The following is a 25,600-nucleotide window of genomic DNA, read 5'->3' as shown; positions in this document are numbered from 1 at the left end:
GTGGCTACTATGCTGGACAACAAAGATATAGACCATCTCTACCACTGCAGAAAGTTCTAATGGGCAACACTATTGAGCAAGAGGTCAAACATGATTGATTGTTTCTTATTTTTTATTCATCCTTGTTTCTTATTTTAAGGATTATTAATTTAGAGTCATGCATTGTTTTCTTTTAATTCTGTAGGTGCTGTGTTATTCATGGGGCAGATAAACAAACCCTGAAGAGTACACAAAAGAAACCATGCAAAGCAACGACTACTTTGCTACAAAGAAAGACTCCTTTCCTGCATCTTTCATAGTTCTGTTAAATATTTTTGTACATCGCTTCTTTTTCAAAACTAGTTCTTAGGAACAGACTTGATGCAAGCGTTTCTGTTCTGGGAGGTATTGGAGGGAAAAAACAAGCAGGATGGCTGGAACACTGTACTGAGGAATGATTAGAAAGGCTTCGAAATGTCTAAAAGATTCTTTAAACTACTGAACTGTTACCTAGGTTAACAACCCTCTTGAGTATTTGCTGTTTGTCCAGTTCAGGAATTTTTGTTTTGTTTTGTCTATATGTGCGGCTTCTCAGAAGAAATTTAATCAGTGTGACAGAAAAAAAAATGTTTTATGGTAGCTTTTACTTTTTATGAAAAAAATATTATTTGCCTTTTAAATTCCTTTCCCCCATCCCCCTCCAAAGTCTTGATAGCAAGCATTATTTTGGGGGTAGAAACGGTGAAATCTCTAGCCTCTTTGTGTTTTTGTTGTTGTTGTTGTTGTTGTTTTATATAATGCATGTATTCACTAAAATAAAGTTTAAAAAACCCATGTCTTGCTAGACAAGGTTGCTGTTGTGCAGTGTGCCTGTCACTACTGGTCTGTACTCCTTGGATTTGCATTTTTGTATTTTGTACAAAGTAAAAATAAACTGTTATGAGTAGTAAAAATAAAGCTATTTCTCTGCTATTTGAAAATACAATAGAAGAAACTGAGCCTTTTAAACATACGTCAGCGTCTTCTTATAAACTTTTGTACTTATGTAAACATCAGGAAATTCAAAGCCCGGAAACTTTTCCTATCCTTTTCCTCTAGACCTGACAATCAAACATTTTTACCCGCTTCAACACACCTCATTTTATAGATCACTGCAACAGAGTTAACTACTACAGTAATCCTAGTTCTAATCTTAGCTACATTCACTCCAGCAATGGCTAAGAATTCTCAGCAAAGAAACGGATTTTGTAGCAAGTGCAGAATGAAGTTGCTGGGTGCCATGTATTTTGGAAATCTCAGGGAACAGGGACTGTTTCGTTTTTGGTGATTGGTGATAGGCAGGAGTTTTTCGAAATGACAGGTTTTTTGTGTTTTTTTGTTGTTTTTGTTTTTGGTTTTTTTTGAGGTAACTTTCCAAGTTGAACTCAAACATCGTAATTCTTTTTTTTTCCTTTTTCTTTTTATAGAGATGTACCTCGCCATCTTGCCCAGGCTAGTCTTGAACTCCTGACCCCAAGTGATCCACCCACCTCAGCCCCACAAAGTGCTGGGATTACAGGCATGAGCCACACTGCGTTCAGCCTACAAACATCCTAATTCTGATGTTACCATTTGCCTGCTTTTTAAAAAACTAATTTCTTACAGATTTATGTGGTCTAACCTAAATCAGAATTTAAGTTTAAAATATTTACCAAAACTTAAAAACATTTTTTCTTTTTAGCCCTTGAGTCCTCCTTGCCTTTATACATTAAAACCTCACATTCGGCACTCCATCAGTTTGCCATTTGGAATTATTTGTCAAGTGGGCTGAGCTTTGCTGTTCACAATTATGTATGTGTACTTTGTTTTCTTCTGTTTTTCTTTTTTGAGACAGAGTCTTGCTCTGTCACCCAGGCTAGAGTGCAGTGGCGTGATCTCGACTGGCTGCAACCTCCACTTCCCGGGTTCAAGCAATTCTCCTGCCTCAGCCTCCCCAGTAGCTGGGAGTACAGGCACGCACCACTGCCCCTGGCTAATTTTGTATTTTTAGTAGAGACAGGGTTTCACCATGTTGGCCAGACTGGTCTCAAACTCCTGACCTCAGGTATCTGCCTGCCTCGGCCTCCCAAAGTGCTGGGATAACAGGCGTGAGCTATCGTGCCCGGCTTACATTTTGGTATCTTTAAGTCAATGGTCTGTAGGCCTTGTCTTACTTCAAAATGATCAAATTTATGGAAACTCCTTTCCCTGAGGGAAACTGAAATAAATTTAGACTTAGAGACTGCCACAAAAAGTACAGGCCTGTGATAGATCATTTTTGCTGTGTAGACATGTTTTTTTTTTTTTCCTTAAAACTTTTTTTGGGAAATTTAAAATTCCATTTCCATGTTGCTATCTATTAATTGTTTTTGTTTAGAGATAGGGTCTCAGTATGTTGCCTATGTTGCCCAGGCTGGTCTCAAACCCTTGGGCCTCCCAAAGTATTGGGATTACAGGAGTGAGTCACTGCACCAGGCCCCTAATAATAATGTTATCTGCAAACATTAGCAGTGTACTTGGTGTGATAAAGAACAGTGATTTCTCATTTTGCAAAGTTCTCATTTACACCATCACTCCAAGATCTCTCAGTTGCCCAGGCTGTAATGCTGTGGTGTGATCATGGCTCACTGCAGCCTTGAACTCTTATGCTCAAGCAGCCCTTCTGCCTCAGCCTCCTGAATAGCTAGGACTTACAGGCATGCATCGCCACACCTGGCAATTTAAAAAAAAAAATTTTTTTTGTAGAGATGGGGGTCTTTGCTATGTTGCCCACGCTGCTCTCAAATTTCCTGGCCTCAAGCAGTCCTCCAGCCTCAGTATATAGACATGTTTGAGCAAGTAATTTATCATATAGATTAGATGTCACACTGAGTTTGAACAAGAGACAGGCTGCAGTTTTCCTAAAGTAACAAAATGACAGACGTTTGTTAAAACAGACAAACCATCAGTGTAGTCATTCTTTTGACAGGTCATGAGATGGGTACTTCCGATTCTGCCTTGGACACCGTGGAGGAGGAGAGTAGGTACTGACACAAATACACTGAAAGCTCCGGTTTACTGGCCTTTGACTCTGTCCTAAAAAGGAGATATGACAGGAAATTTTGAAGCAAAAGAAAATCCCAATCATAACAGAAGTTTACAAAGAGGCCCAAGGGAATGGCCTTTGTACCGGGAGTGCTGTTTTCTGAAAATGAAAAACTGAATAATACATGAGCTTCACATGCAGGGGGAGTAAGAAAGAGCAGGAATGCAGGCGTTTCCCCTGGGCCAGCAGATGAGCAATTGCCCACTTCCTAAGAGTGATCAGTGGTGACAGCTGGGAGAGAGGTGAGCGCTGGGTAAGCTGGGAGGTGACTTCTATGTCCTCGACCTCCTGTGAACATGGAAAGACACTGTGTCATTTGCCTACTGAGAGTCTGCTTTGGGAGGCCGGAGTAGAAGACACGACTGGCTTTAGAGCCCCATTTCTCTGGGGATTCCCAAACTGTGCCTTCGACCATCTCTTAAATCTTGAAGAAAAAGAGATAGAGATGTTGTGATTTAAATGAGAAATTTGCAAAATGAGAAACAGCTGTTCTTCATCACGCCAAGTGCATCGTTAGTGTTTTCAGATAAAATTATGGTTAGGTAGCAAAATGGAAGTGAAATTTTTAATTTCTTAGTGCCATACCTCCTTCATCTAAGTTTATGATCCCATCTTGACCCTCTTTTGAATCTTGAAGATAAAAATAGAGATGGTGTGATTTAAATGAGAAATCTGCAAAATCAGAAATCACCGTTCTTCTTCACACCAAGTACACTGTTAATGTTTGCAGATAAAATTATTATTAGGGGCCTGGTGCAGTGGCTCACTCCTAGAATCTCAATACTTCGGGAGGCCCAAGGGTTTGAGACCAGCCTGGGCAACCTACTGAGACCCCATCTCTAAAAAAAAAAAAAAAATACTAGGTGGCAAAATGAAAATGAGATTTAAATTTCTTAGTGCTATACCCCCTTCATCTGAAGTTTATAATCTCTTGCCAAAGGTCAAGAGAAGAGTGGCCGGCCTCCATGCCTATCCTTCCTAGACAAAAAACAGTAAAAAATCCCAGGACCAAGAACTGAGTCCTGGTGGTGGACGGCCAGGAACCCCGTGAACATCAGTGTCAAGTCAGTTCATCTGAAGATGGTCAGCTGATGTTTTAAAATTAGATTTGTCTTATTAACTGTGTAAGTCTATTGCTAAATGTCTCCTGGCCCTTACTGATAGGTCTTCGTGTGAAAATGCTAACATCAATAGTTGATGCACAGGAAGCATCGTCAGAAAGTCAAACTCTTCCCCTCTCGGAAATATTCTTCCAATGACCTCTTTACTCACGTCTTCTGCAAAAAAGAGGATCAGAATAGAGCAAACTGAGTTCATTTGAAATTTTTAAAATTTTAAAAATAAAATAAAATAGGGACAGGGTCTTGCTATGCTGCACAGCTGGTCTCACTCCTGAGCTCAAGCAATCCTCTTACCTTGGCCTCCCAAAGTGCTGAGGTTACATGCAAATGAGCCTCTGTGCCAGGCCTTCATTTGCGATTTTAATATGCAACAGCTCAGATGAAAAGATACTCTGAATAATCAAATAATGTAGTTAGTTCTTCCTCAATTGAAGAAGGAATAAGTTAATGTTTTTAATTTTCCCAATTGTTTTTCTCCCAGAAAGTTTTCTTAAACCATTAGTCTTCTGTAGTTAGCAAATACTCATAGGCAGGCAGATAAATGAACAACAAGTAAGTATTCATGGAAAGCACAAACATCAGCAACGCCAAAACATCTTTCTTTTTTCAGGAGCATGTACGATTGTGATTTTTGATTGCGTAAGTTCCAGGAAAAATTGTGATTAGTTTACATGATGGGATTAGATCTAGTAATCATTCTTGGTATTATACAGAGAGAACCATGGCTTTCAAGTAAGTGCTCTGATACCCAACCAAAGTTAAGAGCCTCTAGGTCCCAGAGGAAACGATTGAGGGGCTTTGCAAACTAAGGCTGGGGGAGATGGAACAGGGATGAACTGAGGGGAAAAAAAACAAAGTGGGCTTAGGATGGAGAACTTGGGCAGCATGCCAGCAGCTGAGCATCCTCAGGGCACACCCCTCTGCTGAGGGATGCTGTGAGCTGGCCATCCTGATGGGAAGACTGTCTACGTCTGGCTTCAGGAACTGTCCCGATGGATACAGGATTCCCTTGCCTCCGCAGTGCATCTTCTCCTATCAACAAAAGGAAGTAGGAAGAAAGAAACAGCAAGAAGAGGCCTGCAAAAAAGTCTTTTAAAAGTTTTATCTATGGCAGCCCTGCAGTCTTCCTTCTTTTCAGTGAATAGAAAAGAGCTCAAAAATCCATACCTTCACATCAGAGGTGCACTGTTCATACATCATATTCTTGTAACATCCAAAGGCGAGGGAAGAACAAGGTGAGCTGGCTCCTGAAGAAGTATTCATGGAATGTGAGAGCCGAAAGGGGCGTTGAAAAGTCATATTTCATGGTAATCCTGTGCCATATAGACATAATCTTTCCTGTATCGGTAGAAAATAGATTCCCCATAATGGCACAAGTCACATACTAAATTGTGCAATAGGATTACAGCACCATCTTGTGGCCAAAATCAGTACAGCGCTGAACACAAAAAGCTCCCATTTGTTCCATTCTTACTTGGAGTTTAGTATTAGTTTCTAGTTTACTTTCTTGTGACCACATACAACATTTTGAGAAAAATATTCCTCATTATACATATGCATACAATAAAGAGTATGAATTTAAAAGAATAGGGGTTATGTAACTAAGTTTGTAGACATTAATGTTGCATTTTTGGCTAGGGGATGTTTTTGGTACAACTACACTTTGGGCACAGGGAACTAGAGAGTGGGAAAAGGTGGAAAAAGTCGGAATTTCAAAGTAAATGACTAATGGCTTTCTCTGGTGTGAACCTAAATTCAAATGTCAGTGCTTCCTTCCAGTCTTATGACTGTCTTCTCAACATGGACGAGGCATTAGTCAAAAAGCTAGTCCTTCACATGGTCACTGAATGCTCTTGGTCACATGCACCATTTGACGACACCCTTGTACTCACATGTTCCTTCTGCCCACATGTCATATTTATGCAGTTAGGCTCATAGGACAAATAGCTACTCAGAGACTGGTTCCAAACTTCAAGCTATATATGATACACAATTGAAAATGTATGTCAATTTTTCTAAATTTTCTACATTTCTACCCTATTTTAGTGGGTGCTTTTAAAAAGTGCAACTTAAGTTCAAAGAAGCCTTTACTTAGAAATATGTTGAAATTACATTCTACGTGAGGCATATGGATCTCTACTTGCAAAGCAGTTTTATCAACTAGAGCTAGACTTGTCCCACATGTAAATTTGGAAGCATTCAAGTTTTAAAAGCTTGAAAACCTAAAAGGATAGTTCCCCTCCAAGATTGTAGGTTAAGGTCCTGCAAACTCCCCTGAGCAGGCGAAATTTGGGAATGCACAATCAACACTATTTAGCGGGGGTGAAAAAGGATTACTGGGTTTGCAAATGAATTCTCTAGACTTTCTTAATGTTTACCTTAAAAAAAAATTAGAATCATACTACAGCTAGATTCTGCCATCTCACAGACGCTGAATAAGTGGTCATAAGATGTCTTCTGCTTTCCAGAAAAGTTCATCATATAATCTCCTTTCTCCTACAGTACCAATGAGATGCCTATCGAATCATGTTTACTTGTGAGTAACACACATAAATGGCATTTTACCACTGGTTTTGGTCCTCTATCCTTGTGTTTCATTACTAGGATTTGAAGTTAACTCTGAAAAAACGGTAAAATATAGTTGACCTTTGAACAATGCAGGGATTAGGGATATTGACACCTTACGTAGCAGTAAATCTGTATGTAACTTTTGACTTCCCAAAAACTTAACTCCTAATAGCCTATGGCTAACTGGAAGCCTTACTGATATTAATAAACAATCAACACATTTTGTTATATGTATTATAAACTTTATTCTTACAACAAAGTAAGCTAAAAAATATAAAGGAAATCAAAGGAAGAGAAAATATATTTACGACTCATTAAGTGGACATGGATGATCAAAAAGCTCTTCATCTTTGTCTTCACGCTGAGTAGGCTGAAGAGGAGGAGGAAAAGAGGATGGTCTTGCTGTCTCAGGGTGGCAGAAACAGAAGAAAATCCGCGTATACATAGTGATCTGCAAAATTTAAACCCACGTTGTTCAAGGGTCAACTTTAACTTACTTTTAACCTACCAATTCAGTCAACTAGTTGTTTTTCAAATGTTCCCCTCCAAAAAGTCTCTGCTTTATCTTGGGGAACTATAAACCCTGTAATATAACTCAAGTTCCACTTTCCTAGCCAGTCTCAGGAAAGGCACTTCAAAATTCCTTTACCTTTCTTTATAAAAAAACGTCAGACCGGGCGCAGTGGCTCACACCTGTAATCCCAGCACTTTGGGAGGCCGAGGTGGGCAGATCACGAGGTCAAGAGATTGAGACCATCCTGGCCAACATGGTGAAACCCCGTCTCTACTAAAATACAAAAAATTAGCTAGGCATGGTAGCATGCACCTGTAGTCCCAGCTACTCGGGAGGCTGAGGCAGGGAAATCCCTTGAACTCAGGAGGCGGAGGTTGCAGTGAGCTAAGATTGCACCACTGCACTCCAGCTTGGGCAACAGAGCCAGACTCCGTCTAAAAAATAAATAAATAAATTCATGGTAAAAGTGCTGTTGGTTTTAACATTTTACCTCTTTTCTATTTTCAACTCGTAGGTCCTGCTATTCTTGTTAACCCCCGCGAGTGACTACTGGAAGACTCAAACTAAAAATAACTGTTGCCAAAAAGTTTTTAAAAAATGATAAATCAAAAGGAATTTGCAGTTAGGGGATTATTGAACTGACCACAAAGGATTAGAACACCAAAACCTCTCTGCTGAATTAAATGTGTTCCAATACTTAGAAGAGTGCTTGGTACGTACTATTATTATGACTAGAATACTAAATTGAACTGAAATCTATGCTTTATTTTCCCTTCACCATTAACATTTTAAGCTGTTTTTGAGTTTCAACTTCTTAGAAAAGGCAATTTCTGAGAAGCATAACATTTGCCTTTTCCTGCTATTTACAATAGAAACTGAGTAAGAAACATACTAGAAGTATACAGAATTTTAAACTTGGAATTTGGGGATCATGTAAATAGCTGCCTACTTATAATCTACACCATGCATTTCCCAAAGAGTTTTAACATTACTATTTCAGTTAAAATTGTATTACAGAAGCAAAGTTCATCAACCTCCTGCCATTACTGGGTATATCAAATTAAAATGCAATGTAACATGTGGAGAAAATAAGTATTGGTATTACAGCAAAAAATTCACATAAGATACATAAATTATGATACCTCAAAGCTAGAGGCAAATGAAATACACCTAATTATACAAATTCTATACAATTAAATCAAGAACTTTAGGAAAATTTCTTGTAAAAATGTCAAGAAAAGATTTGATCTGGTTGGGCACAGTAGCTCACGCCTGTAATCCCAGCACTTTGGGAGGCCAAGGTAGGCGGATCACCTGAGGTCAGGAGTTCAAGACCAGCCTGATGAACATGGAGAAACCCCATCTCTACCAAAAATACAAAAATTAGCCGGGTATGGTGGCATATGCCTGTAATTCCAGCTACTAGGGAGGCTGGGGCACGAGAATCGCTTGAATCTGTGAGGTGGAGGTTGCAGTGAGCCGAGATCGCACCACTGCAGTCCAGCCTGGGTGACAGAGTAAGACTCTATCTCAAGAAAAAAAAAAAAGATTTGATCAAACCAAGATTTTAGAAAAACAAAATCAAAAACACTGTGACTTGATTAACATTTATTTAATTTTGGGAACACAGTAAAAAAGAAGAACAAACCAAAAAAAACCACCTATTTCTTCACAATTTTGAAAATGTCTGGCTTGAAACACCTTTGACATTTATCTCACTTTCAGTCTCAAGTTTCAGGCTGCCACATTCATGGCTGGCTAGCTGGCAGTGATGCTCTTCTCTGCTCTCAAGGTTTCTTTGGGCTTGGAATAGTTCCAAGGCCGTCTATTCTCTGTGAATCCATAAAGTTTTCTAAGGGCCACTCGAGCAGCCTCTTCTTCTGCAACCAATACTGTTTCCCCAGGTCCTTCTGCAATCAACTTTTTATCACTAGAAAGAGAACAAATAGTAGTCTTAAATTACATGGAATATCATAAGACAGTACACAAAGCAGTTATAAAGCAATTATGCCATCTACATCTTATTTCAATAACACACATTAGAAGTAACACAATAGCTTTGATAGATCATCTTTTGGATTTTAACTAGATTTGTTGCAAGTTCATTACATATGGTAATTAGACAAAGATACACTCATGTTTCATTAGAAATATATACAACTCTATCAAGTCAAAAAAGCAAGTAGTATCTATGTTTTCAATTGTTGATGAGAGAATTGGAAGAATATGTAAATAAATATCTCCTTACAAAACCCTGAAACTAGTAAAAATATTATCAGGAATTATGACTATTTTTATTTTTAATGTGTGACATAACTTGGGAAAAGATTCTGTTGAAAAAATTATGCCTTTTGAGTTTGTCATCTAAACTTTAACACAAATGAGAAACCAGTTCTATACTTCAAATTAAGAACTTTAGGCCAGGCGTGATGGCTCACACTTTTTTTTTTTTTTTTTTTTTTTTGAGAAAGAGTCTCGCTCTGTCGTCCAGGCTGGAGTGCAGTGGTGCGATCTCAGCTCACTGCAAGCTCTGCCTCCCAGGTTCACACCATTCTCCCACCTTAGCCTCCCAAGTAGCTAGGACTACAGGTGCCCGCCACCACACCAGGCTAGCTTTTTGTATTTTTAGTAGAGACGGGCATTTCACCGTGTTAGCCAGGATGGTCTCCATCTCCTGACCTTGTGATCCGCCCACCTTGGCCACCCCATGGCTCACACCTTTAACACCAACACTTTGGGAGACCAAAGCAGGAGGATTGCTTGAGCCCAGGAGTTCGAGATCAGACTGCACAACATAGTGAGACCTCCAAAAAAAAAAAAAAAAAATGAAATGAAATTAAAAAAAAAGAGCTTCAAAACAGGCTCAGATTTTAAAATTATTTTATATATTTCTAACCCAGTCTAATTTATTTCCAAGTGAGGTAATACTCAATGTTGGCTATGAGTATTCTATTGATAAATCTAATGTAGGTATTCCTCTGCTTTATTGGTATTTCTATATCATAACAATTTATCTTCTTAAAAAATGTGAAATGTTCCTTCAGGGGAGCAGAGAATGTAGAATGTGCACATCAAATAACTATAATCCTTTTTGTTGTGCTACTTCTGAAATATATTTAACTACTTCCTGGAAATTTTCTGACCTAAAATTTCATCTGTGCCATTAAAAGAAGCATCTCCAGAAAGTTTCATGCACAGCAACTGCATTTACTAAATCGGATTCGATATAAACTGATTTGAAAGTGAAGACTGAAGCCAAATTAAAGAAAAACTAGTGAAGCTACACAAAGAACAACAATAAATTTGCTAAAAAACATCTGTTATGACAATAATTGGAAATGAAACAAATGTTATATAAGTTAAACTTTATAATAATAAACACAAATTTGCACAAATCTTGAGAAACAGAAAAAGTCATCTTAAAGTGAATAACAAGCATAGAATTTTGTTTTTAGTCTAACGTTGCTGGTTTTATCATTGATCATGTTTTAAAGTCATTATGTAAAATCTACAAAAACACAACTACCCAACAGTAATCACTGTAATGATACGGCAAATGACTTCTTACATTTTTTTTTAAGATAAAAGATCATTCTCTAAAATATCCCAATCTCATTAAAAATTCTTTTAAAGTGTTGCCTGTAATAGCTGTACTATATATTACATCATGTACATGTATCATTTCCCTCTTGTGGAATATCAAATTTATTTCTAATTGTTTTTCAGTTCAACAACTATTTACTGACCACCACGTCCCAGCAACTGTTCAAGGTATGGAGCATAAAGAGGTAAACAACAAATGTCTTTGTTCACAAAATTTGTCTGCAAATTTAAGGCAAACAACCAAAAGCTGAAATACCAAAATCAAAGAACATAAAAAATTTTAAGATGCTTGGCATTTCGTCAAAATTATTCACAGAAATATGGTACATTGTTTTCCTATCAGCAGTGTATAAACTGATGATAAAAGATATGTTTAAAAGGTTTGCCAAACAGACAAGTAACAAAGAGTAGCTCACTGTTTTTGCATTTCAATAAATAAAACTTTTTACAACACTATCCATTTTCCCCACGTGGTAACTTCTATTTCTTTTATACTTATAAAGTCTTTTTGTGATACAAGGATTAGAAAAATATTTACCTAAATCTTAATCTAGCTATTTTAAATATTCACTATTTACATTTAACACTTTAATCTTAACATCTGAGATTAATTTGGGGCAGGTCAACTTTTTACTAACAAAACTAAAAAGCTCTCTGGCCGGGCGCGGTGGCTCAAGCCTGTAATCCCAGCACTTTGGGAGGCCGAGACGGGCGGATCACGAGGTCAGGAGATGGAGACCATCCTGGCTACCACGGTGAAACCCCGTCTCTCCTAAAAAAATACAAAAAACTAGCCGGGCGAGGTGGCGGGCGCCTGTAGTCCCAGCTACTTGGGAGGCTGAGGCAGAAGAATGGCGTGAACCCGGGAGGAGGAGCTTGCAGTGAGCTGAGATCTGGCCACTGCACTCCACCCTGGGTGACAGAGCGAGACTCCGTCTCAAAAAAAAAAAACAAAACTAAAAAGCTCTCAACATGGGTTGATTTATACATTTTGATGGATAACTAAGGCCCTTCCTTTTCCAGATCTAGGCTCAGTTGAAGCTACTGACAAGAATGGATTAAGGTTCAATCTGTAACATGAACAAGTCAACATTTGTACTTTTACACAGAAAAATTTAAGATAACATACTGAAAGTCTACAGCAAATATTATTGGCTGACAAAAGCCACTATTAGCAAAACTCAAGATTCTTCCCCTAAGCATAACTAGCAGGAAGGGAAGTAGTAAATAATAACATGGGGAAGAGATTTTTTTTTAAATCTTTTAATGCAATTAGAAGTTACGTTACGGAATTTGAAGAGGTTATGTTAACATTCCTTATGGAATGTGAAGAGTCTGTTTTTAAGGCTTTGTAAGGAGTCTGTTTTTAGGATTTCCTCAAAGTTATAAAGTTATGATTAAAATTTCACTAACCAGTATAAGCCAACAAAATACAAAGGCAAAGCTGTGGTGCCACCAGACTGCCTTGTAAGTCTTGATTCAGGGGCTGAAATATTCCTTTTCTTCAGTTCTTCTACCAATAGCCCCATGGGATCTATTATCTTCCACATCTCAAAGAGCTCTTTTCCAGTCATTTGAGTAATTAAGAAGTCCTACATATAAAAATACAATTTATACATTTTAATTAGTAGAAAGAACAATAGGACCACAATTCAAAATATATTCTTTACACTTTTTAAATTAGAGAAGCCACAGAGTACATTTTTAACAGAAATTTAAAACTTAATGGGAAACAAAAGACAAAAATGTACTATTCTTTTTCATTCCCCCAGTTTTTACACACATTTTATTACAAAAATCATAGTTGGATTAAAAAAACTTGAAAGCCCAAGAAACCTATTTCAAGTACTATGATCTACCAAAATTCCACAGAAGGTAGAATCCTATAATTTTTTTTTTTTCTTTTTTGAGACAGGGCTTCACTCTGTTGCCTAGGCTAGAGTGCAGAGGTGTGATCACAAGTACACCGAAACCTCGGACTACTGGGCTCAAGCAATCCTCCCAGCTCGGCCTCTTCAGCAGCTGAGACTACAGGTGCACACCACCATACCCGGCTAGTTTTTAAATTTTTTGTAGAGACGAGGTCTCCATAAGTTGCCCAGGTTGGTCTCAACTCCTAGCCTGAAAGGATCCTCCTGCCTTGGCTTCTCAAAGTACTGGAATTATAGGCATTAGTCACCACACCCTGCCCTATCTTATAATTCAGAATTATATTCCTACTACTAAAAAAAAAATATTTAAAGAATTGAGTTAACAAATAAAAAGTAGTAACTTCTTACAGAAACTCATGTAAAATGGCACTCAGAGCCTCTAGATAACAATATTTCTTCCATTAATAACGTTTTTAAAAACTTGGCCAGGCAAGGTGGCTCACACCTGTAATCCCAGGACTTTGGGGGACCGAGGCAGGCAGATCACTTGAGGCCAGGAGTTTGAGACTAGCCTGGCCAACATGGTGAAATGCTGTCACTACTAAAAATACAAAAATTAGCCAGGCGTGATGGTGCACGCCTGTAAACCCAGCTAGAAGGGAGACTGAGGTGCAAGAATCACTTGAACCTGGGAGGTGCAGGTTGCAGTCAGCCAAGATCATGCTACCACAGCACTCCAGCCTGGGCAACACGGCAAGACTCTGTCTCAAAAAATAATAATAAATAATTTTTTAAAAATCGCTTAATAATTTCACATAAACTTTTAAAACTGTAACATACTAATAATTATTTATATGACTAAGATAACTGAGAAATTATGAACATTCAAAGCAGAATTGATTTTGCCAGTAAAAAGCATTATGCTGTATAGAAACTATGGAAGCAAACATTAATTTACAGCAATTTACATATTCCAATTAACTTGTATTAACAAACATTAGTAACAGGATAACAGGATGGATGGATGGATGGAGGCAGGAGGGAAGAAATTTAAAAAGACCCCTTAGTTCATGAAATGAAGTCAATTCATTACAACACTCCTCCAAGCACCAGAACACTTTCAACTTCATTAATAAAAAATATTAGGCCAGGCATGGTGGCTGATACCTATAATCCCAGCACTCTGGGAGGCCGAGGTGGGAGGATCAATCACTTGAGATCCGGAATTCAAGACCAGCCTGAACACCATGAGATCGCGTTTCTACAAAAAAAAAATTTAGCTGGACATAGTGGCGCGTGCCTGTGGTCCCAGCTACTAGGCAAGCTGACATAAGAGGATGGCTTGAGCCCAGGAAGTCGAGGCTGCAGTGTGCTGTGATTGTGCCACTGCACTGCAGCCTGGACAACAGAGTGAGACACTGTCTCAAAAAAAAAAATTTATAAATCCATTCTCAGTAGGGGATTTTGAAATGTTTTAATGTACAGAAGTAGATATGCCTTATGGGATATGTATGTATATGCACACATATAAAAATCACTGAACTTATCTGTCATATAGAATAACCAAGTGTAAGGTAAGGAAACACAACTCTTTCCCACCATCGAAGATATTAGTAGGAACATAGAAAGAAAGCTCAATTTTTCTTAAGTGATTACCTTCTATTTTTTGCTATTTGCTCCTGGTCTTACTAATTTATTATTAGAACTTTCTAGTAGGGTGTAAGTTGAATACTCCAATCTCACCTCCCCAGAATAGGGAAGGGGTATGAAGAAATGACGTTTCTAAAATGCGCATTTGATCATTAAAAACCTCCCACTTAGAACAACTCCAGCTGTCACTATACAAGATCAAAATACATACTCCGTAGCATGGCTAAGAGTGCTGTTCTCATTTCCAGATGCAGAGATATCACCTGGAGAGCTACTTAAAATACAGATTCCGGCTGGGGGCGGTGGCTTATGCCTGTAATCCCAGCACTTTGGGAGGCCGAGGCGGGTGGATCACGAGGTCAGGAGATCGAGATCATCCTGGCTAACACAGTGAAACCCCGTCTCTACTGAAAATAGAAAAAATTAGCCAGGCATGGTGGCGGGTGCCTGTAGTCCCAGCTACTTGGGAGGCTGAGGCAGGAGAATTGTGTGAACCCGGGAGGCGGAGCTTGCAGTGAGATGAGATCGCATCACTGCACTCCAGCCTGGGCAACAAAGCAGACTCTGTCTCAAAAAAAAAAAAAAAAAAAAAGATTCCTAGGTCCTACTCCCAGAGATTATGTACTCTGAGGGGGTGCCTGAGAATCTGCATTTCTATCAAGTTCTCCAGTGACACTGATACTGACGCCCAAACCACTTTCTGAGTAACACTGTTGGCTCTTCTGTACACTGGCTCTTGAAGGTCCAGACTCATCTTTGATCACTTCTCCAAACGCAATATGATTCAGTCACAAAAAATTAACTGTAGTTCCCAAGCACACGCTCACCCTTGACATTGTCTTCCCAAAACATCTTTTTTACGGGCACAAATCGCTTCTATAAAACCTTTCCTACCCTTACTAAAGTTGGTTGTTGCCTGAACTCTGAATTCACTCTGCGCCTTAACACCTCTAGGAAAGCACTTCCACATTGCATTCCATCTAACTAACGAGCTGTGAGTAGGATCAAATCCTATTTAGATTGTGGCTCCAGAGCTCAGCAGAGTGCCTGGCCCATAGTAAGGCACTCAACATTAAGTGGATGAACAAATGAAACAGGACAATCCAAACCTGTCAATTCTACTATGAGAGACATCAAAGCTCAACTTATAAACAGATATTTGAATTATCTATGTTTCGTAAGATCTTTACTTGGAACTGTTAAGAGGCATTAAAATATGGTAAATATTTCCAACATAGTTTCATGACTACCTTGTAGAATTTCAAAATGGTGACCAAAAATTATTTAAACTCCACAGAGGTTATAGTAAAGAGAATGGAAATCAAAGAGGACTTTGTCAGAATTTTTATAGAAAAAACTAATTGGGGGGAGAAAGATAGGTCTTACCTATGAACAAAGTCTGAAGTGTCAGTAAATACAGATATTCTCTTAACAAAATTATCAAACTTGGTATCAAAACTAAATGAACAGATTCCAATAGCATGTGATGCTGGTTTAAGGACTGAATGTCAGTCAGATAGATGCTTGAATCAAAACTGTCTTTATGACTTAAAGAGATTGTGTGGACTCTCTATTATCAAAAAGTGAACAAAATCTCATGTTTTCATCCAATGGCAGAGGATGAAACTTCTCCCAGTTAATAAATTACAAAAGGATAGTGAGAGTCAAGTTGTACCAATTAAGAAACCGAATTAGCTAAGTCACTAGCTAACAAAGAGTTAGGCATTAGAGGGACTTGAAATCCAAGATTTATCACTTGGAAGAGCAGACAGCAGCTGGTACTGAAGCACAGGCCTCTGCATACTGTCCTTTGACTTCATTCATTCACCAAACATCTACTGAGTATCTCTCATGCAGGCAGTATCCTTGGCCCTAAGGATGTAAACTTAAAGATGACATGGCTTGTGGTCCTTCAGAAATCACAACCCACAATTTAATATTCACTTTTTATGATATCCATAATAAGAGACAACTGGAATAATTACAGCCCTTCCATAAAAAAGTTTTAGGTTTTTCTCAGTTTTTCTTGGGACAAACATTCACTTCCAAGGTGATGTATCAAAGAAGCGAATTACAAAAGAAAATTTTCCCTTCTGTCTTTCTCAAGCATGTCCAATTAATAATTACGTACCCTGATAAAAAGTGCAGTCCTCTCGGGTCCACTGCTCTGTAACAGGGCTCCAATAACTGCAAAGAAAGTTTGCTGTAATACAGTCGAGGGCACTGGGAATTCCTCACTCAGTGTTAACTGCTCCACAGCCAAGTTTCTAGCCACGTGACACACGACTTCCTCACCAGTGAGAAAGGCAACAAGATTTCTGATGCCTTCAGTGGGCAAGTCTGGGAACTCGTCTTCAAGAAACTGTGTGAGGCAAGTCTGTGAAAAAGATGTCCCTTGTTCAGATAGTTCCTGATTACTTTTAAGATTCAGAAGTACAGCTTCTTTCTCTATCCCAAGTTGCTGGCGCTTGGCCTCCTCACTTTTAATATAGCAGCTATTAACAAATGCAGTTTTGAGAAGATCTAAGGAAAAGTTTTCCTGTAACCGATGTCCAAAAGCTTGTATTTCTGCATGGTAATCCCAGTTCGGCTTCTCGGAACTGAAAATGTAAAGATAGTAAGAGATGGTAAAGAGAACAACCTCTTACTGTGATATAAAAATTTTTCACTGTGTTGTAATGTTATTAATTATATAAAGGAAATGAAAGAAGGTTATATTTCTTTTTAATGCCAGGCTGATATTCTAAATGTTAAGACTGAAGTCAGATAAATACTGGAAGTCCCTTGCTATATTCTACATATATGATCGGATTAATTTTCCCGTTGATCCAATTGTCACATGAAATTGGTTCTTCAACATAAAAGACTAAGCCATTAGCCTTTTAGGTTCCTTATTTCTGCTCTAATCATGAAACTATGTTTTATACCTAAGTATGAAACATAAATGATAATTTCACAGATTCAAGCCATAAACACTAGGTATGTTATATTTATGGTCATCCCTCAATATCTGTGGGGAATTGGTTCCGAGGACTCTCCTGAATACTGAAATTCATGGATGCTCCAGTCTCCCATATAAATGGTGTAGTACAGGCACACTTCATTTCACTGTACTTTGGTCTATTGTGCTTCACAGATTTATTGCATTTTATTTTTACAAATTAAAGGTTTGTAGCAATTCTGCATGTGCTCACTTTGTGTCTGTGTTAGCATTTTTTTGCAATGAAGTATTTTAAATTAAGGTACATACATTGCTTTTTAGACAATACTACTGCATACTTAATAAACTACAGAATAGTATAAACATAACTTAGGTATGCACTGGGAAATTTAAAAAGTCACGTGACTCGTTTTATTACCGTGATCTAGAACCAACCCTACAATATGTATGAGGTATACCTGTATTTGCATATAACCTATGCACATCCTCCTGTATACTTTAAGTCATCTCTGGATTACTTACACGTAACACAATATAAAACCCCTTTAAGGAACAAAGGGAAGCAAAGTATAAAAAGCTGGGTTGAAAGTCATAAGATATACATATAATATATACACCTATATAATCTGTACAAACCATAAAGTTTCTTCCAACTTTGAGAGCCTAAAATACTTAACCTTATAATAAACAAGGGAATGGGAATTAAGAAGAGATTTTATTTTTTGCCATAAACTTATCTGTTAGAAGACCGTTCCTACTGGTAGGAGTACAAAGTGGATCAACATTTTTTGGAGGGCAACGTTAAAGTACTAATAGCATTCAAAATTACATACTACATATGCATCCCCAAAGGTGAAATAAAGATACACGCTGTTACATAGGTTTTAATGGCAATAATATGGAGCTCATAAGCCCATAAACAGAGCCATAAAAAAGAGTGAGGTACATCTCTTTGTAATGCCATGACAACATGTCAAAGACACATTATTAAAGAGAAAAAGATGAAGGAATTTAAATTATGTATGATCTGATTTGAAGCCATAAAAACCTGTCTCTCTGCCAAACCTGTTACCAGAACAACATTAATTAGGGCAAAAATCGAAAGCTAACTTTTTTTCCTTTTTCTCTAGACAGTAGACTTCAGGTTGTAGATTAATTTTTTTTTTTCTCCTTAATTTACAATGCTGTGGACTGCTTTCTTCTCGCTTATCGGAATTCTCAGGTATTACAAATGGGGGCTACAACACCCAAGTCCACATAAGGAAGACCCTCCGGCCAGCCCCATTTCTCCCAATTTCCAGTAGACAAAATCCTAAATGGTAGTTTCAAAACGTCGGGAGCAGCCTGAAGCTCTACCACCCGCGGCACAAATCCATTTTCTTTGCCTCAGGCCACGCGCCCACAGCTCACGGGTGTCTCTATCGCAAACTTCCTAAAGCTTAATCCTGGGGCGCATCAGCCGCAGGCACAACGCCGCGGGAGGAAGACCCCGTGTCTGCGACCGCCACCCTGACACCCCTTCCCGAGGTGTCTCCTACCGGCGCACGGGCGGCGGCGGGCACCGCAGAAGGCGCAGCCGCTCTAACTCCTTCTGGAAGCGGAAGGCGGCGCGGAATCCCTTCTTCACTCCCCGAACCGGAGGGACCAGCTTGGGGACGACTGGAGCAAGGAGGCAGCGAGGCCCCTGCTGCAGCACTCTTACCAGCCCTGACGCCATTGCACGGGAGAGAGCGATGGAGGACGGAACGAAAGTAGTCGGGCCAGTGTCCCCGTAACACACTTCCCCCGGAACCCGGGACGCGGAGAGAGGACAGGGACGGAGACCGCCCCCAGGGCGGGGCGACTGAGAGAGGGCGGGGGCGGGGACAGCCCCGGGGGCGGGGCGACTGAGAGAGGCGGGGGTGGAGTCAGCCCCGGGGGCGGGGCGACTGAGAGAGGGCGGGGGCGGAGACAGCCCCGGGGCGGGGTGACGGCGGCCGCCTTGGTGCTGCGCGTGCGCTGGTTCTCTCCTCCATTGGCGTTACTTTCCAATGATCCGGGTTTGAGGGCGTTTGCGTCCAAAAGTTTCTGGGAGAGGTTGCTTCACCCTGTCAGTTACTCTCTTGTTCCTTCTTCTCTCGTTACAGCAAAACAAACAAAAATCTGTTTCACGTTCAAGTTAAGGAAACATTTAAATCCTCAAAAACGAAAACATTTTTATTTATATTTAGTGTTCCAGACCATCAGTACTGCCATTATTGAGCAAGTATTTACCGAGCTTCTATTTTTGACCCAGCACGTCTCCAAAAGCCTTAGTTTTGGAAACCCTAGACTCAGAAATGTTGGCTTATCCAAAATTAACATTTTTCTTTAAAAGCAATCTAATAGTACATTTTTTTTTCTTTTTTTTTTTTTGAGAGGGAGTCTCGCTCTGTCGCCCAGGCTGGAGTGCAGTGGCCGGATCTCAGCTCACTGCAAGCTCCGCCTCCCGGGTTTACGCCATTCTCCTGCCTCAGCCTCCCGAGTAGCTGGGACTACAGGCGCCCGCCACCTCGCCCGTTTATATTTTTCTATCTTTTAGTAGGGACGGGGTTTCACCGTGTTAGCCAGGATGGTCTCGATCTCCTGACCTCGTGATCCGCCAGTCTCGGCCTCCCAAAGTGCTGGGATTACAGGCTTGAGCCACCGCACCCAGCCCAATAGTACGTATTTTTAAACATCCGGAAAATGACTGGAAAAAATCATAAAACGGTAACGGTAGAATTAGTTTCTTCCTTCTTTAACACTCTGTAACAGTGTAATTCTATTGCTTTCCTATCAAACTGTTAATACAGTACAATTTTTAAAGGAACATATTAAGTCACAAAGGGAGGCTTGTTTGAATTCCCCGTTTTGAGTTGCCTGCTGAACATCTAGACTCTCAAAGGGGCAATGCTTTCTGAGATCTATGTTTTAAAGGCATCTGTGTCCCCAGCAGTCACCCAGATTGAACTCCTGTGTCTTTGTTCTTTCCACAAACCGCCTCTTCGGTCCAGTTACCACCAAGTGGTTTTTCCATTTATTTCCACTGCAGGTACCTGGTGGCTCTCCTCACCTCTTTCCGTGGTTACTGTAATTGGCCTGGTACCAGCTCCCTTCCCCAGATACAGCTCACCTACATTCATCTCTCTGAAACACAGACCACAAAGCATGTTATGACTTAGCTGGAGAACCTTCAGTGCCATGATCATACAACTCAGTTTGGGTTTCTCAGCTTGACCATTTCCAAAGGGAGAATCTAAATGGTTCATCTCAGCTTATAAAAGGGTTCCCTTTGGGAAGAGAGAGAGCAAAAGAGGGCCTGAGCACACACGGTTGAAGGAAATTCTCCAAGAAGGGGTGAAAGGAGGTCACAGTTGACCTTGTTATAATGTATGTAAAGTATTGAAAATTCATGGAACATCAATCCAATAAATGGATTAGGAGAAAAGGCAGAGAACTGTCATTTCTGTAGAATTTCATTTATTAGGAAAAATAATCTAAAGTCCGTTGTAGCACAATCAAGTTAAAATGAGGTGTTTCCGTGTTGAGAGTTTCTCAGTCATACAACAATGAAAGCGTCATTTGCAGATTAAAAAATGTAGGTCCTCAAAAGATTTACTAATGCCCTTCATGGAGCTCAGGAATTAGCCAGTTTTTTAAAATTTGCTCATACATTTGTTAATTTATTCAATAAACACGTAATAGGAGGAGCACTTGGTTCCAGGACCCAGGCTCAGAAAACTTTAAGGAAGAAAAAGGCTAATGTGTTTTTTGGCCCTCAAAAACCTGATTTTTCCTTTAACCTGCTGGTAGCCCTAATTTGATCAAAGCTCACAGATGTCAACAACTTTCGAGTTCTCACTGGGTAAGCGTCAGGTGCAAGGGTGGGGAAAAGTCTCACTTAGGAAGAGGAGGTAAGGCGATTGAGGGTTCACTTTAACCCTTGGGGAACACTTCAACCTTTTGTGTTTTGATGCCAGCGATATTGCTTATATATTCCTTCAGTGATGGTGAGGGCAGCTGGAATACAGGGCACAGAAAGATGGATAACAAAGTTAGTGAATTCTGCTATAGGACCTTCCTGGACAGTGAAGCAATTCTGAACCCCTGAGATTACTTGCCACTACTTCATAGATTAGCTAAGGAATAACTACCAAATAGTGGCCTTTAATCCAACTCATAAGGAAAATTACAGACAGAAATAATTACCATAGGATGAAAATTACTATAGTTAAAACTGTTCATAATACAAAATTGGAGTTACTGATAAATATCGATATAGAATCAGTCTTCACCAAAGTTACATCTGTTCAACCTAGCTTTGGAAAATTTGACTTGATGGAAATTTTGACTTGATAGATCTAAAAGCCACAACAGAAAACTCACGATAGTAAAACTGATTAGCAAAAAGCCCTAGTAAACCTGAGCAACAAACAACATCTTAGGAAACAAATGCGGAAAAAAATTCAAGAAAAGACATTAAGTAAGCAATATAAATATGAAAATACAATTAGAAATAGGATACTTGAGCTGTATAGAAAATTGATCAAGACATTTAATTGGTTTCATGGAGCTTATTCCAGAAAACATTTTCTCAAAAAAAATACATCAATGTTAATATAACTCTGTTAATTCAGAATTATGGAAGCAAAAACTTTTTTGGTGTGTTAGCAGCCAGCAAGATGGCTCTCAACAAGCCCCACCTCCTGGTACTTACACCCTTGTATATTCCCCTCTCACATTGTGCCGGGATTCGTCTGTGTAACCAATAGACCATGGACGTTTTTATCAATTCTGGGGTTAGGTAATAAAATACATCATGGCTTCCATTTTGGTCAGATACCTTGTATTTCTTGGATTAGTCTCCTATCAGGAAGTCAGCTGCTATGTTATGATGTTGCCTAAGAAACTATGTGGAAAAGCTTATGTGATGAGTAGCTGAGGCCTCTCACTAACAGCCATGTGAATGAATGAGGCATCTTAGAAATGGATCCTCCATTCCCAGTCACACTTTCAGATGACTCCCTACTGGCCAATGTCTTGACTGCATCCCCAAGAGAGACCCTCTGCCAGAATCACCCAGCTAAGCTGCTCCCAAACTCCTGGCCCTCAGGAAATAAATAAACATTTGTTGCTTTATGCCACTAAGTTCTGAAGTAATTTGTTACATAGCAACAGATAATTAATACACTTACGATCAAATCAACTGGATGAAAATGGCAAAATAAAAAATACTCTATATTCATGAGACTTAGGGGATGGCCTCAGAGTGCTGGGTCTAGATAGAAGTGTGGATTTTAGGAACGACATTCCATAACATGCACAAAGTCATCAGGAATGATGAGGACTTAGTAAATTCCCCTCCAAAAAGTGAAAGCTGCCTGACCCTTTAACCCCTGTAGGTACAGATCCTCTTTCCTGTCATTAGGGATACTTTTGAGAAACAAGTTCAGGAAATATCAGGGAAGATGTCGAGCACGGTATTTCTACTTTACCCATGTTCCTTGATGTTTCTGCTAAACTGAGCGATGTTTGGATCTGAGAGAGGGATGCCTATTACAGGAAAAAGGAATATTTTAAAGGGTTATAAAAATAAGTAAAAACTGGTAATGAGGGGGAAAGTAGAGATATTAGACCACTATTACTATAATATTGAAACTTTACACTTTTGTTTCGCTTTTTAAATAAATAAAACATTGTAAAAGTGGTTTCAGATTTTTGCAATGTGATAATTATGCTGGTCTGCAGTGTAAACCTTGGGTAAAATCCAGAGGATGGGTTAAAAGAACTCCTGGCAAAACCACTGAACAAAATTACCAAGTCTTCTTTCCTCTCTGGGGTGAAATTGTGTCTCCAAATCTTTTGTGAAGGCCCAAGGAGACGAAGCATGTCCAAAAGCAATAAATCACTGTAGACTTCATTTTCAGTCTATTCCACAGATTTAACATGTATTGAATAGATAAACATTGATTGGGTATACGTTATAACAACTGTTGAAAGACACTGATAAGTTTTTGAAGTATTTCCTCTTGATTGGAGTTAACCAAATTATAGCCATTACAAGTTATAAATTTAAGAATCTGGTCCAGGCACGGTGGCTCATGCCTGTAATCCCAGCACTTTGGGAGGCCGAGACAGGCGGATCATGAGGTCAGGAGTTCAAGACCAGCCTGGCCAACATGGTGAAACCCTGTCTCTACTAAAAACACAAAAATTATCTGGACATGGTGGCATGTGCCAGTAGTCCCAGCTACTCAAGAGGCTGAGACAGGAGAATTGCTTGAATCCGGGAGGTGGAGGTTGCAGTGAGCGGAGATAGCGCCACTGCACTCCAGCCTGGGTGACAGAGTGAGACTCTGTCTCGGAAAAAAAGAAAAGAATCTGGATAATCTGGATACTGCATACGAATAAGTTATTCTTTATGAGACTATCATTTATATCATTATATGGTTTATATCTTTTTTTGAAAATACTCAATTAGCGAAATATTGCCTTATAATTTACATATGTAATGTCATATTCTCAGTGAGTTATGTCCTACAATCCTCATGATGGCGTTAAAAGAAAAACTGTAGAACAATTAAATTTAAGAGTTTGAGCAAAGAACAATGAATCAGGCAGCCCCCAGAACCAGAACACATTCAGAAAGACTCCAGGACTGCCACATGGTCAGATAACATTTACGGACAGTAAAAGGAAAAAGTATGTACAGAAAATGCAAATGAGGTACGGAAACAGCTGGTGTCTGCTTTATTTGAATAGGGCTGCCTGTGGTTGGGTGCGACTCAGCTACTTTTACAAGAGCAGGTGACAGTCTTTTACACATCAAGTTAGGTTATAGTTCACTGTGTACTGAGAAACCTTTAGGCCAAAATTAAAATATGAACAGTGGAAGCTTTAGTCCAAACCTAATTTAACAGTACTGTAAGTTAAGTAACAGTATCACCATAATTGTATCAGTCAGGGTCTTAACAAGAGAACAAAGGCACACCAGATGGCTCCAGGAAGGAAATTTAATACAAGGAACTAGTTATAAAGGTGTTAGAAGAACTGAAAGGCTTAAGAGATTAGGGACAGCAAGACTGGAGAGACAAAGGGAACAGATGGTACCAGAGCACAGGAGTTAGGTAAGCCCAATGGGACCAAGAACCCCAGCAGAGACTGCCTGTTGAGGGCTGGGACAAAAGAGGGAAGCTGTAGCCAGTGGGGACTGGAGCCACAGAGAAGGCACACTCCCTAAGCAGAAAGAGTGGAGGAGAAATACCGTGGTTTCTTCTTTCCTCCTACCTTCCAATGTCCCACCACTGCCTCCATCATACCAACTTATCAGGAAGCAAGTCTGGGATATGTAGTTTGCAGAAGTCAACTCCCTGCAATATAGACCAAGCAAGGTACACATAGAGTGGATCTGATAGCAACAGGCAAATGGCTAGCCTGTGATTACACTCAAAGTATCTGAAATGTGAAGAGTAGAAAGTCAAGGCCACATTAGAATGCTGACCCATGAAGCTAACATACCTTAGTTCATCCAAATGTTGAAGGTAGGAACTTATTTATTATTATTATTTTTTTGCATAAAGGAATATAAAGCTATTAACAACAGTTCACCAGTATTTACAATAAAGTAAACAATATACAGTTGGCTAACACTCTGATTACTACAAAGTTGTTCTTCCTGGCTTTTGTTGAACCAGTAAAGCAAATAACTGAAGATTCAGCCTACATGTATGGAATGAGTTGGGGTAAAGAAAAAACATGCAGGTCAATAGATTACAAAAGGTTGTTCACACATTTGTGGCAGCAGGTCCTAAACTGCCAACATCTCTAACCATCTGATTAGGTTTATATGAGCCAAGCCTTACATATTCCATTCATCATGACCTTTCAGTCAATGTAGCAACAGGGATTTCAACATTTTGTTAAGGAATGGCCCACTAGGGAAATTTTTAAATATTGATTTAACTTAGTTTTGTTTAGCTAGTTAAAACACACTAGCATTTGTCTAATTTCCTTATCTGGATGAGGAAACCTGCTGTGATGGCAGTGATAACATTTTTCCTTTTAGGAATTTTGCAAATAAACCACTGCAATTATAGATAGTTTAAAATTATCCAATGTAAATTATCCTATTTAGAATTACTTATTTCACTTGAAATGTATGGCTTCAGGAAAATAGGAACTTCTTATTACAAGAAATAATATTGGCATTTATTATTATCATCATTATCATTCTTACAGTACAACTATAAA

The 25,600-nt window shown here is 39.2% G+C and overlaps 2 protein-coding genes across 7 annotated transcripts in view; one reads left to right on the top strand and one right to left on the bottom strand.

The window, feature by feature from the left end:
• The window catches only part of SERPINE2 (serpin family E member 2), a 65,493-nt gene extending 64,557 nt beyond the window's left edge, over nucleotides 1-936 (top strand). For all 4 annotated transcript variants that reach the window (XM_003908010.3, XM_009183180.3, XM_009183181.3 and 1 more), the window contains exon 9: nucleotides 185-936. In XM_003908010.3, the coding sequence (XP_003908059.1) occupies nucleotides 185-222 (38 nt within the window). In that variant the 3' untranslated portion in view covers nucleotides 223-936. The remainder of the gene's footprint in view (nucleotides 1-184) is intronic.
• A 1,802-nt stretch (nucleotides 937-2,738) lies between these two features.
• Nucleotides 2,739-19,149, bottom strand: MRPL44 (mitochondrial ribosomal protein L44). 3 transcript variants are annotated; one of them, XR_635839.4, is made up of 5 exons: nucleotides 18,889-19,149; nucleotides 16,541-17,009; nucleotides 12,302-12,480; nucleotides 8,987-9,215; nucleotides 2,739-7,222 (listed from the first exon to the last, which is right to left on the bottom strand). XR_635839.4 is itself a non-coding variant. In XM_009183179.4 (5 exons), exons 1-4 carry the CDS (start codon nucleotides 19,065-19,067, stop codon nucleotides 9,044-9,046), a joined length of 999 nt encoding a protein of 332 aa, XP_009181443.1. In that variant the 5' UTR covers nucleotides 19,068-19,149; the 3' UTR covers nucleotides 2,740-7,222; nucleotides 9,005-9,043. The 3 variants fall into 3 exon arrangements, 2 of the variants coding, with proteins under 2 accessions (XP_009181443.1, XP_003908061.1); XM_009183179.4 differs by having other exon boundaries at nucleotides 2,740-7,222; nucleotides 9,005-9,215; XM_003908012.2 differs by lacking the exon at nucleotides 2,739-7,222 and having other exon boundaries at nucleotides 8,359-9,215.
• Nucleotides 19,150-25,600: the final 6,451 nt, after the last annotated feature.

The sequence above is a fragment of the Papio anubis genome, chromosome 10 (assembly GCF_008728515.1).
Source record: "Papio anubis isolate 15944 chromosome 10, Panubis1.0, whole genome shotgun sequence".
Taxonomy (NCBI): domain Eukaryota; kingdom Metazoa; phylum Chordata; class Mammalia; order Primates; family Cercopithecidae; genus Papio; species Papio anubis.
The sequence above is the reverse complement of the archived record's forward strand: the minus strand, read 5'-3'. Positions and strand labels throughout refer to the sequence as shown.

Coding starts and splice junctions, on each gene's coding strand:
- MRPL44 (XM_009183179.4), bottom strand. CDS start 19,067: ATGGCGTCAGGGCTGGTAAGAGTGCTGCAGCAGGGGCCTCGCTGCCTC. Junction 17,010..18,888: donor CCGCCGCCGCCCGTGCGCCG/GTAGGAGACACC, acceptor TTACATTTTCAG/TTCCGAGAAGCCGAACTGGG. Junction 9,216..12,301: donor TATTTTGTTGGCTTATACTG/GTTAGTGAAATT, acceptor TTCTCTTTCTAG/TGATAAAAAGTTGATTGCAG.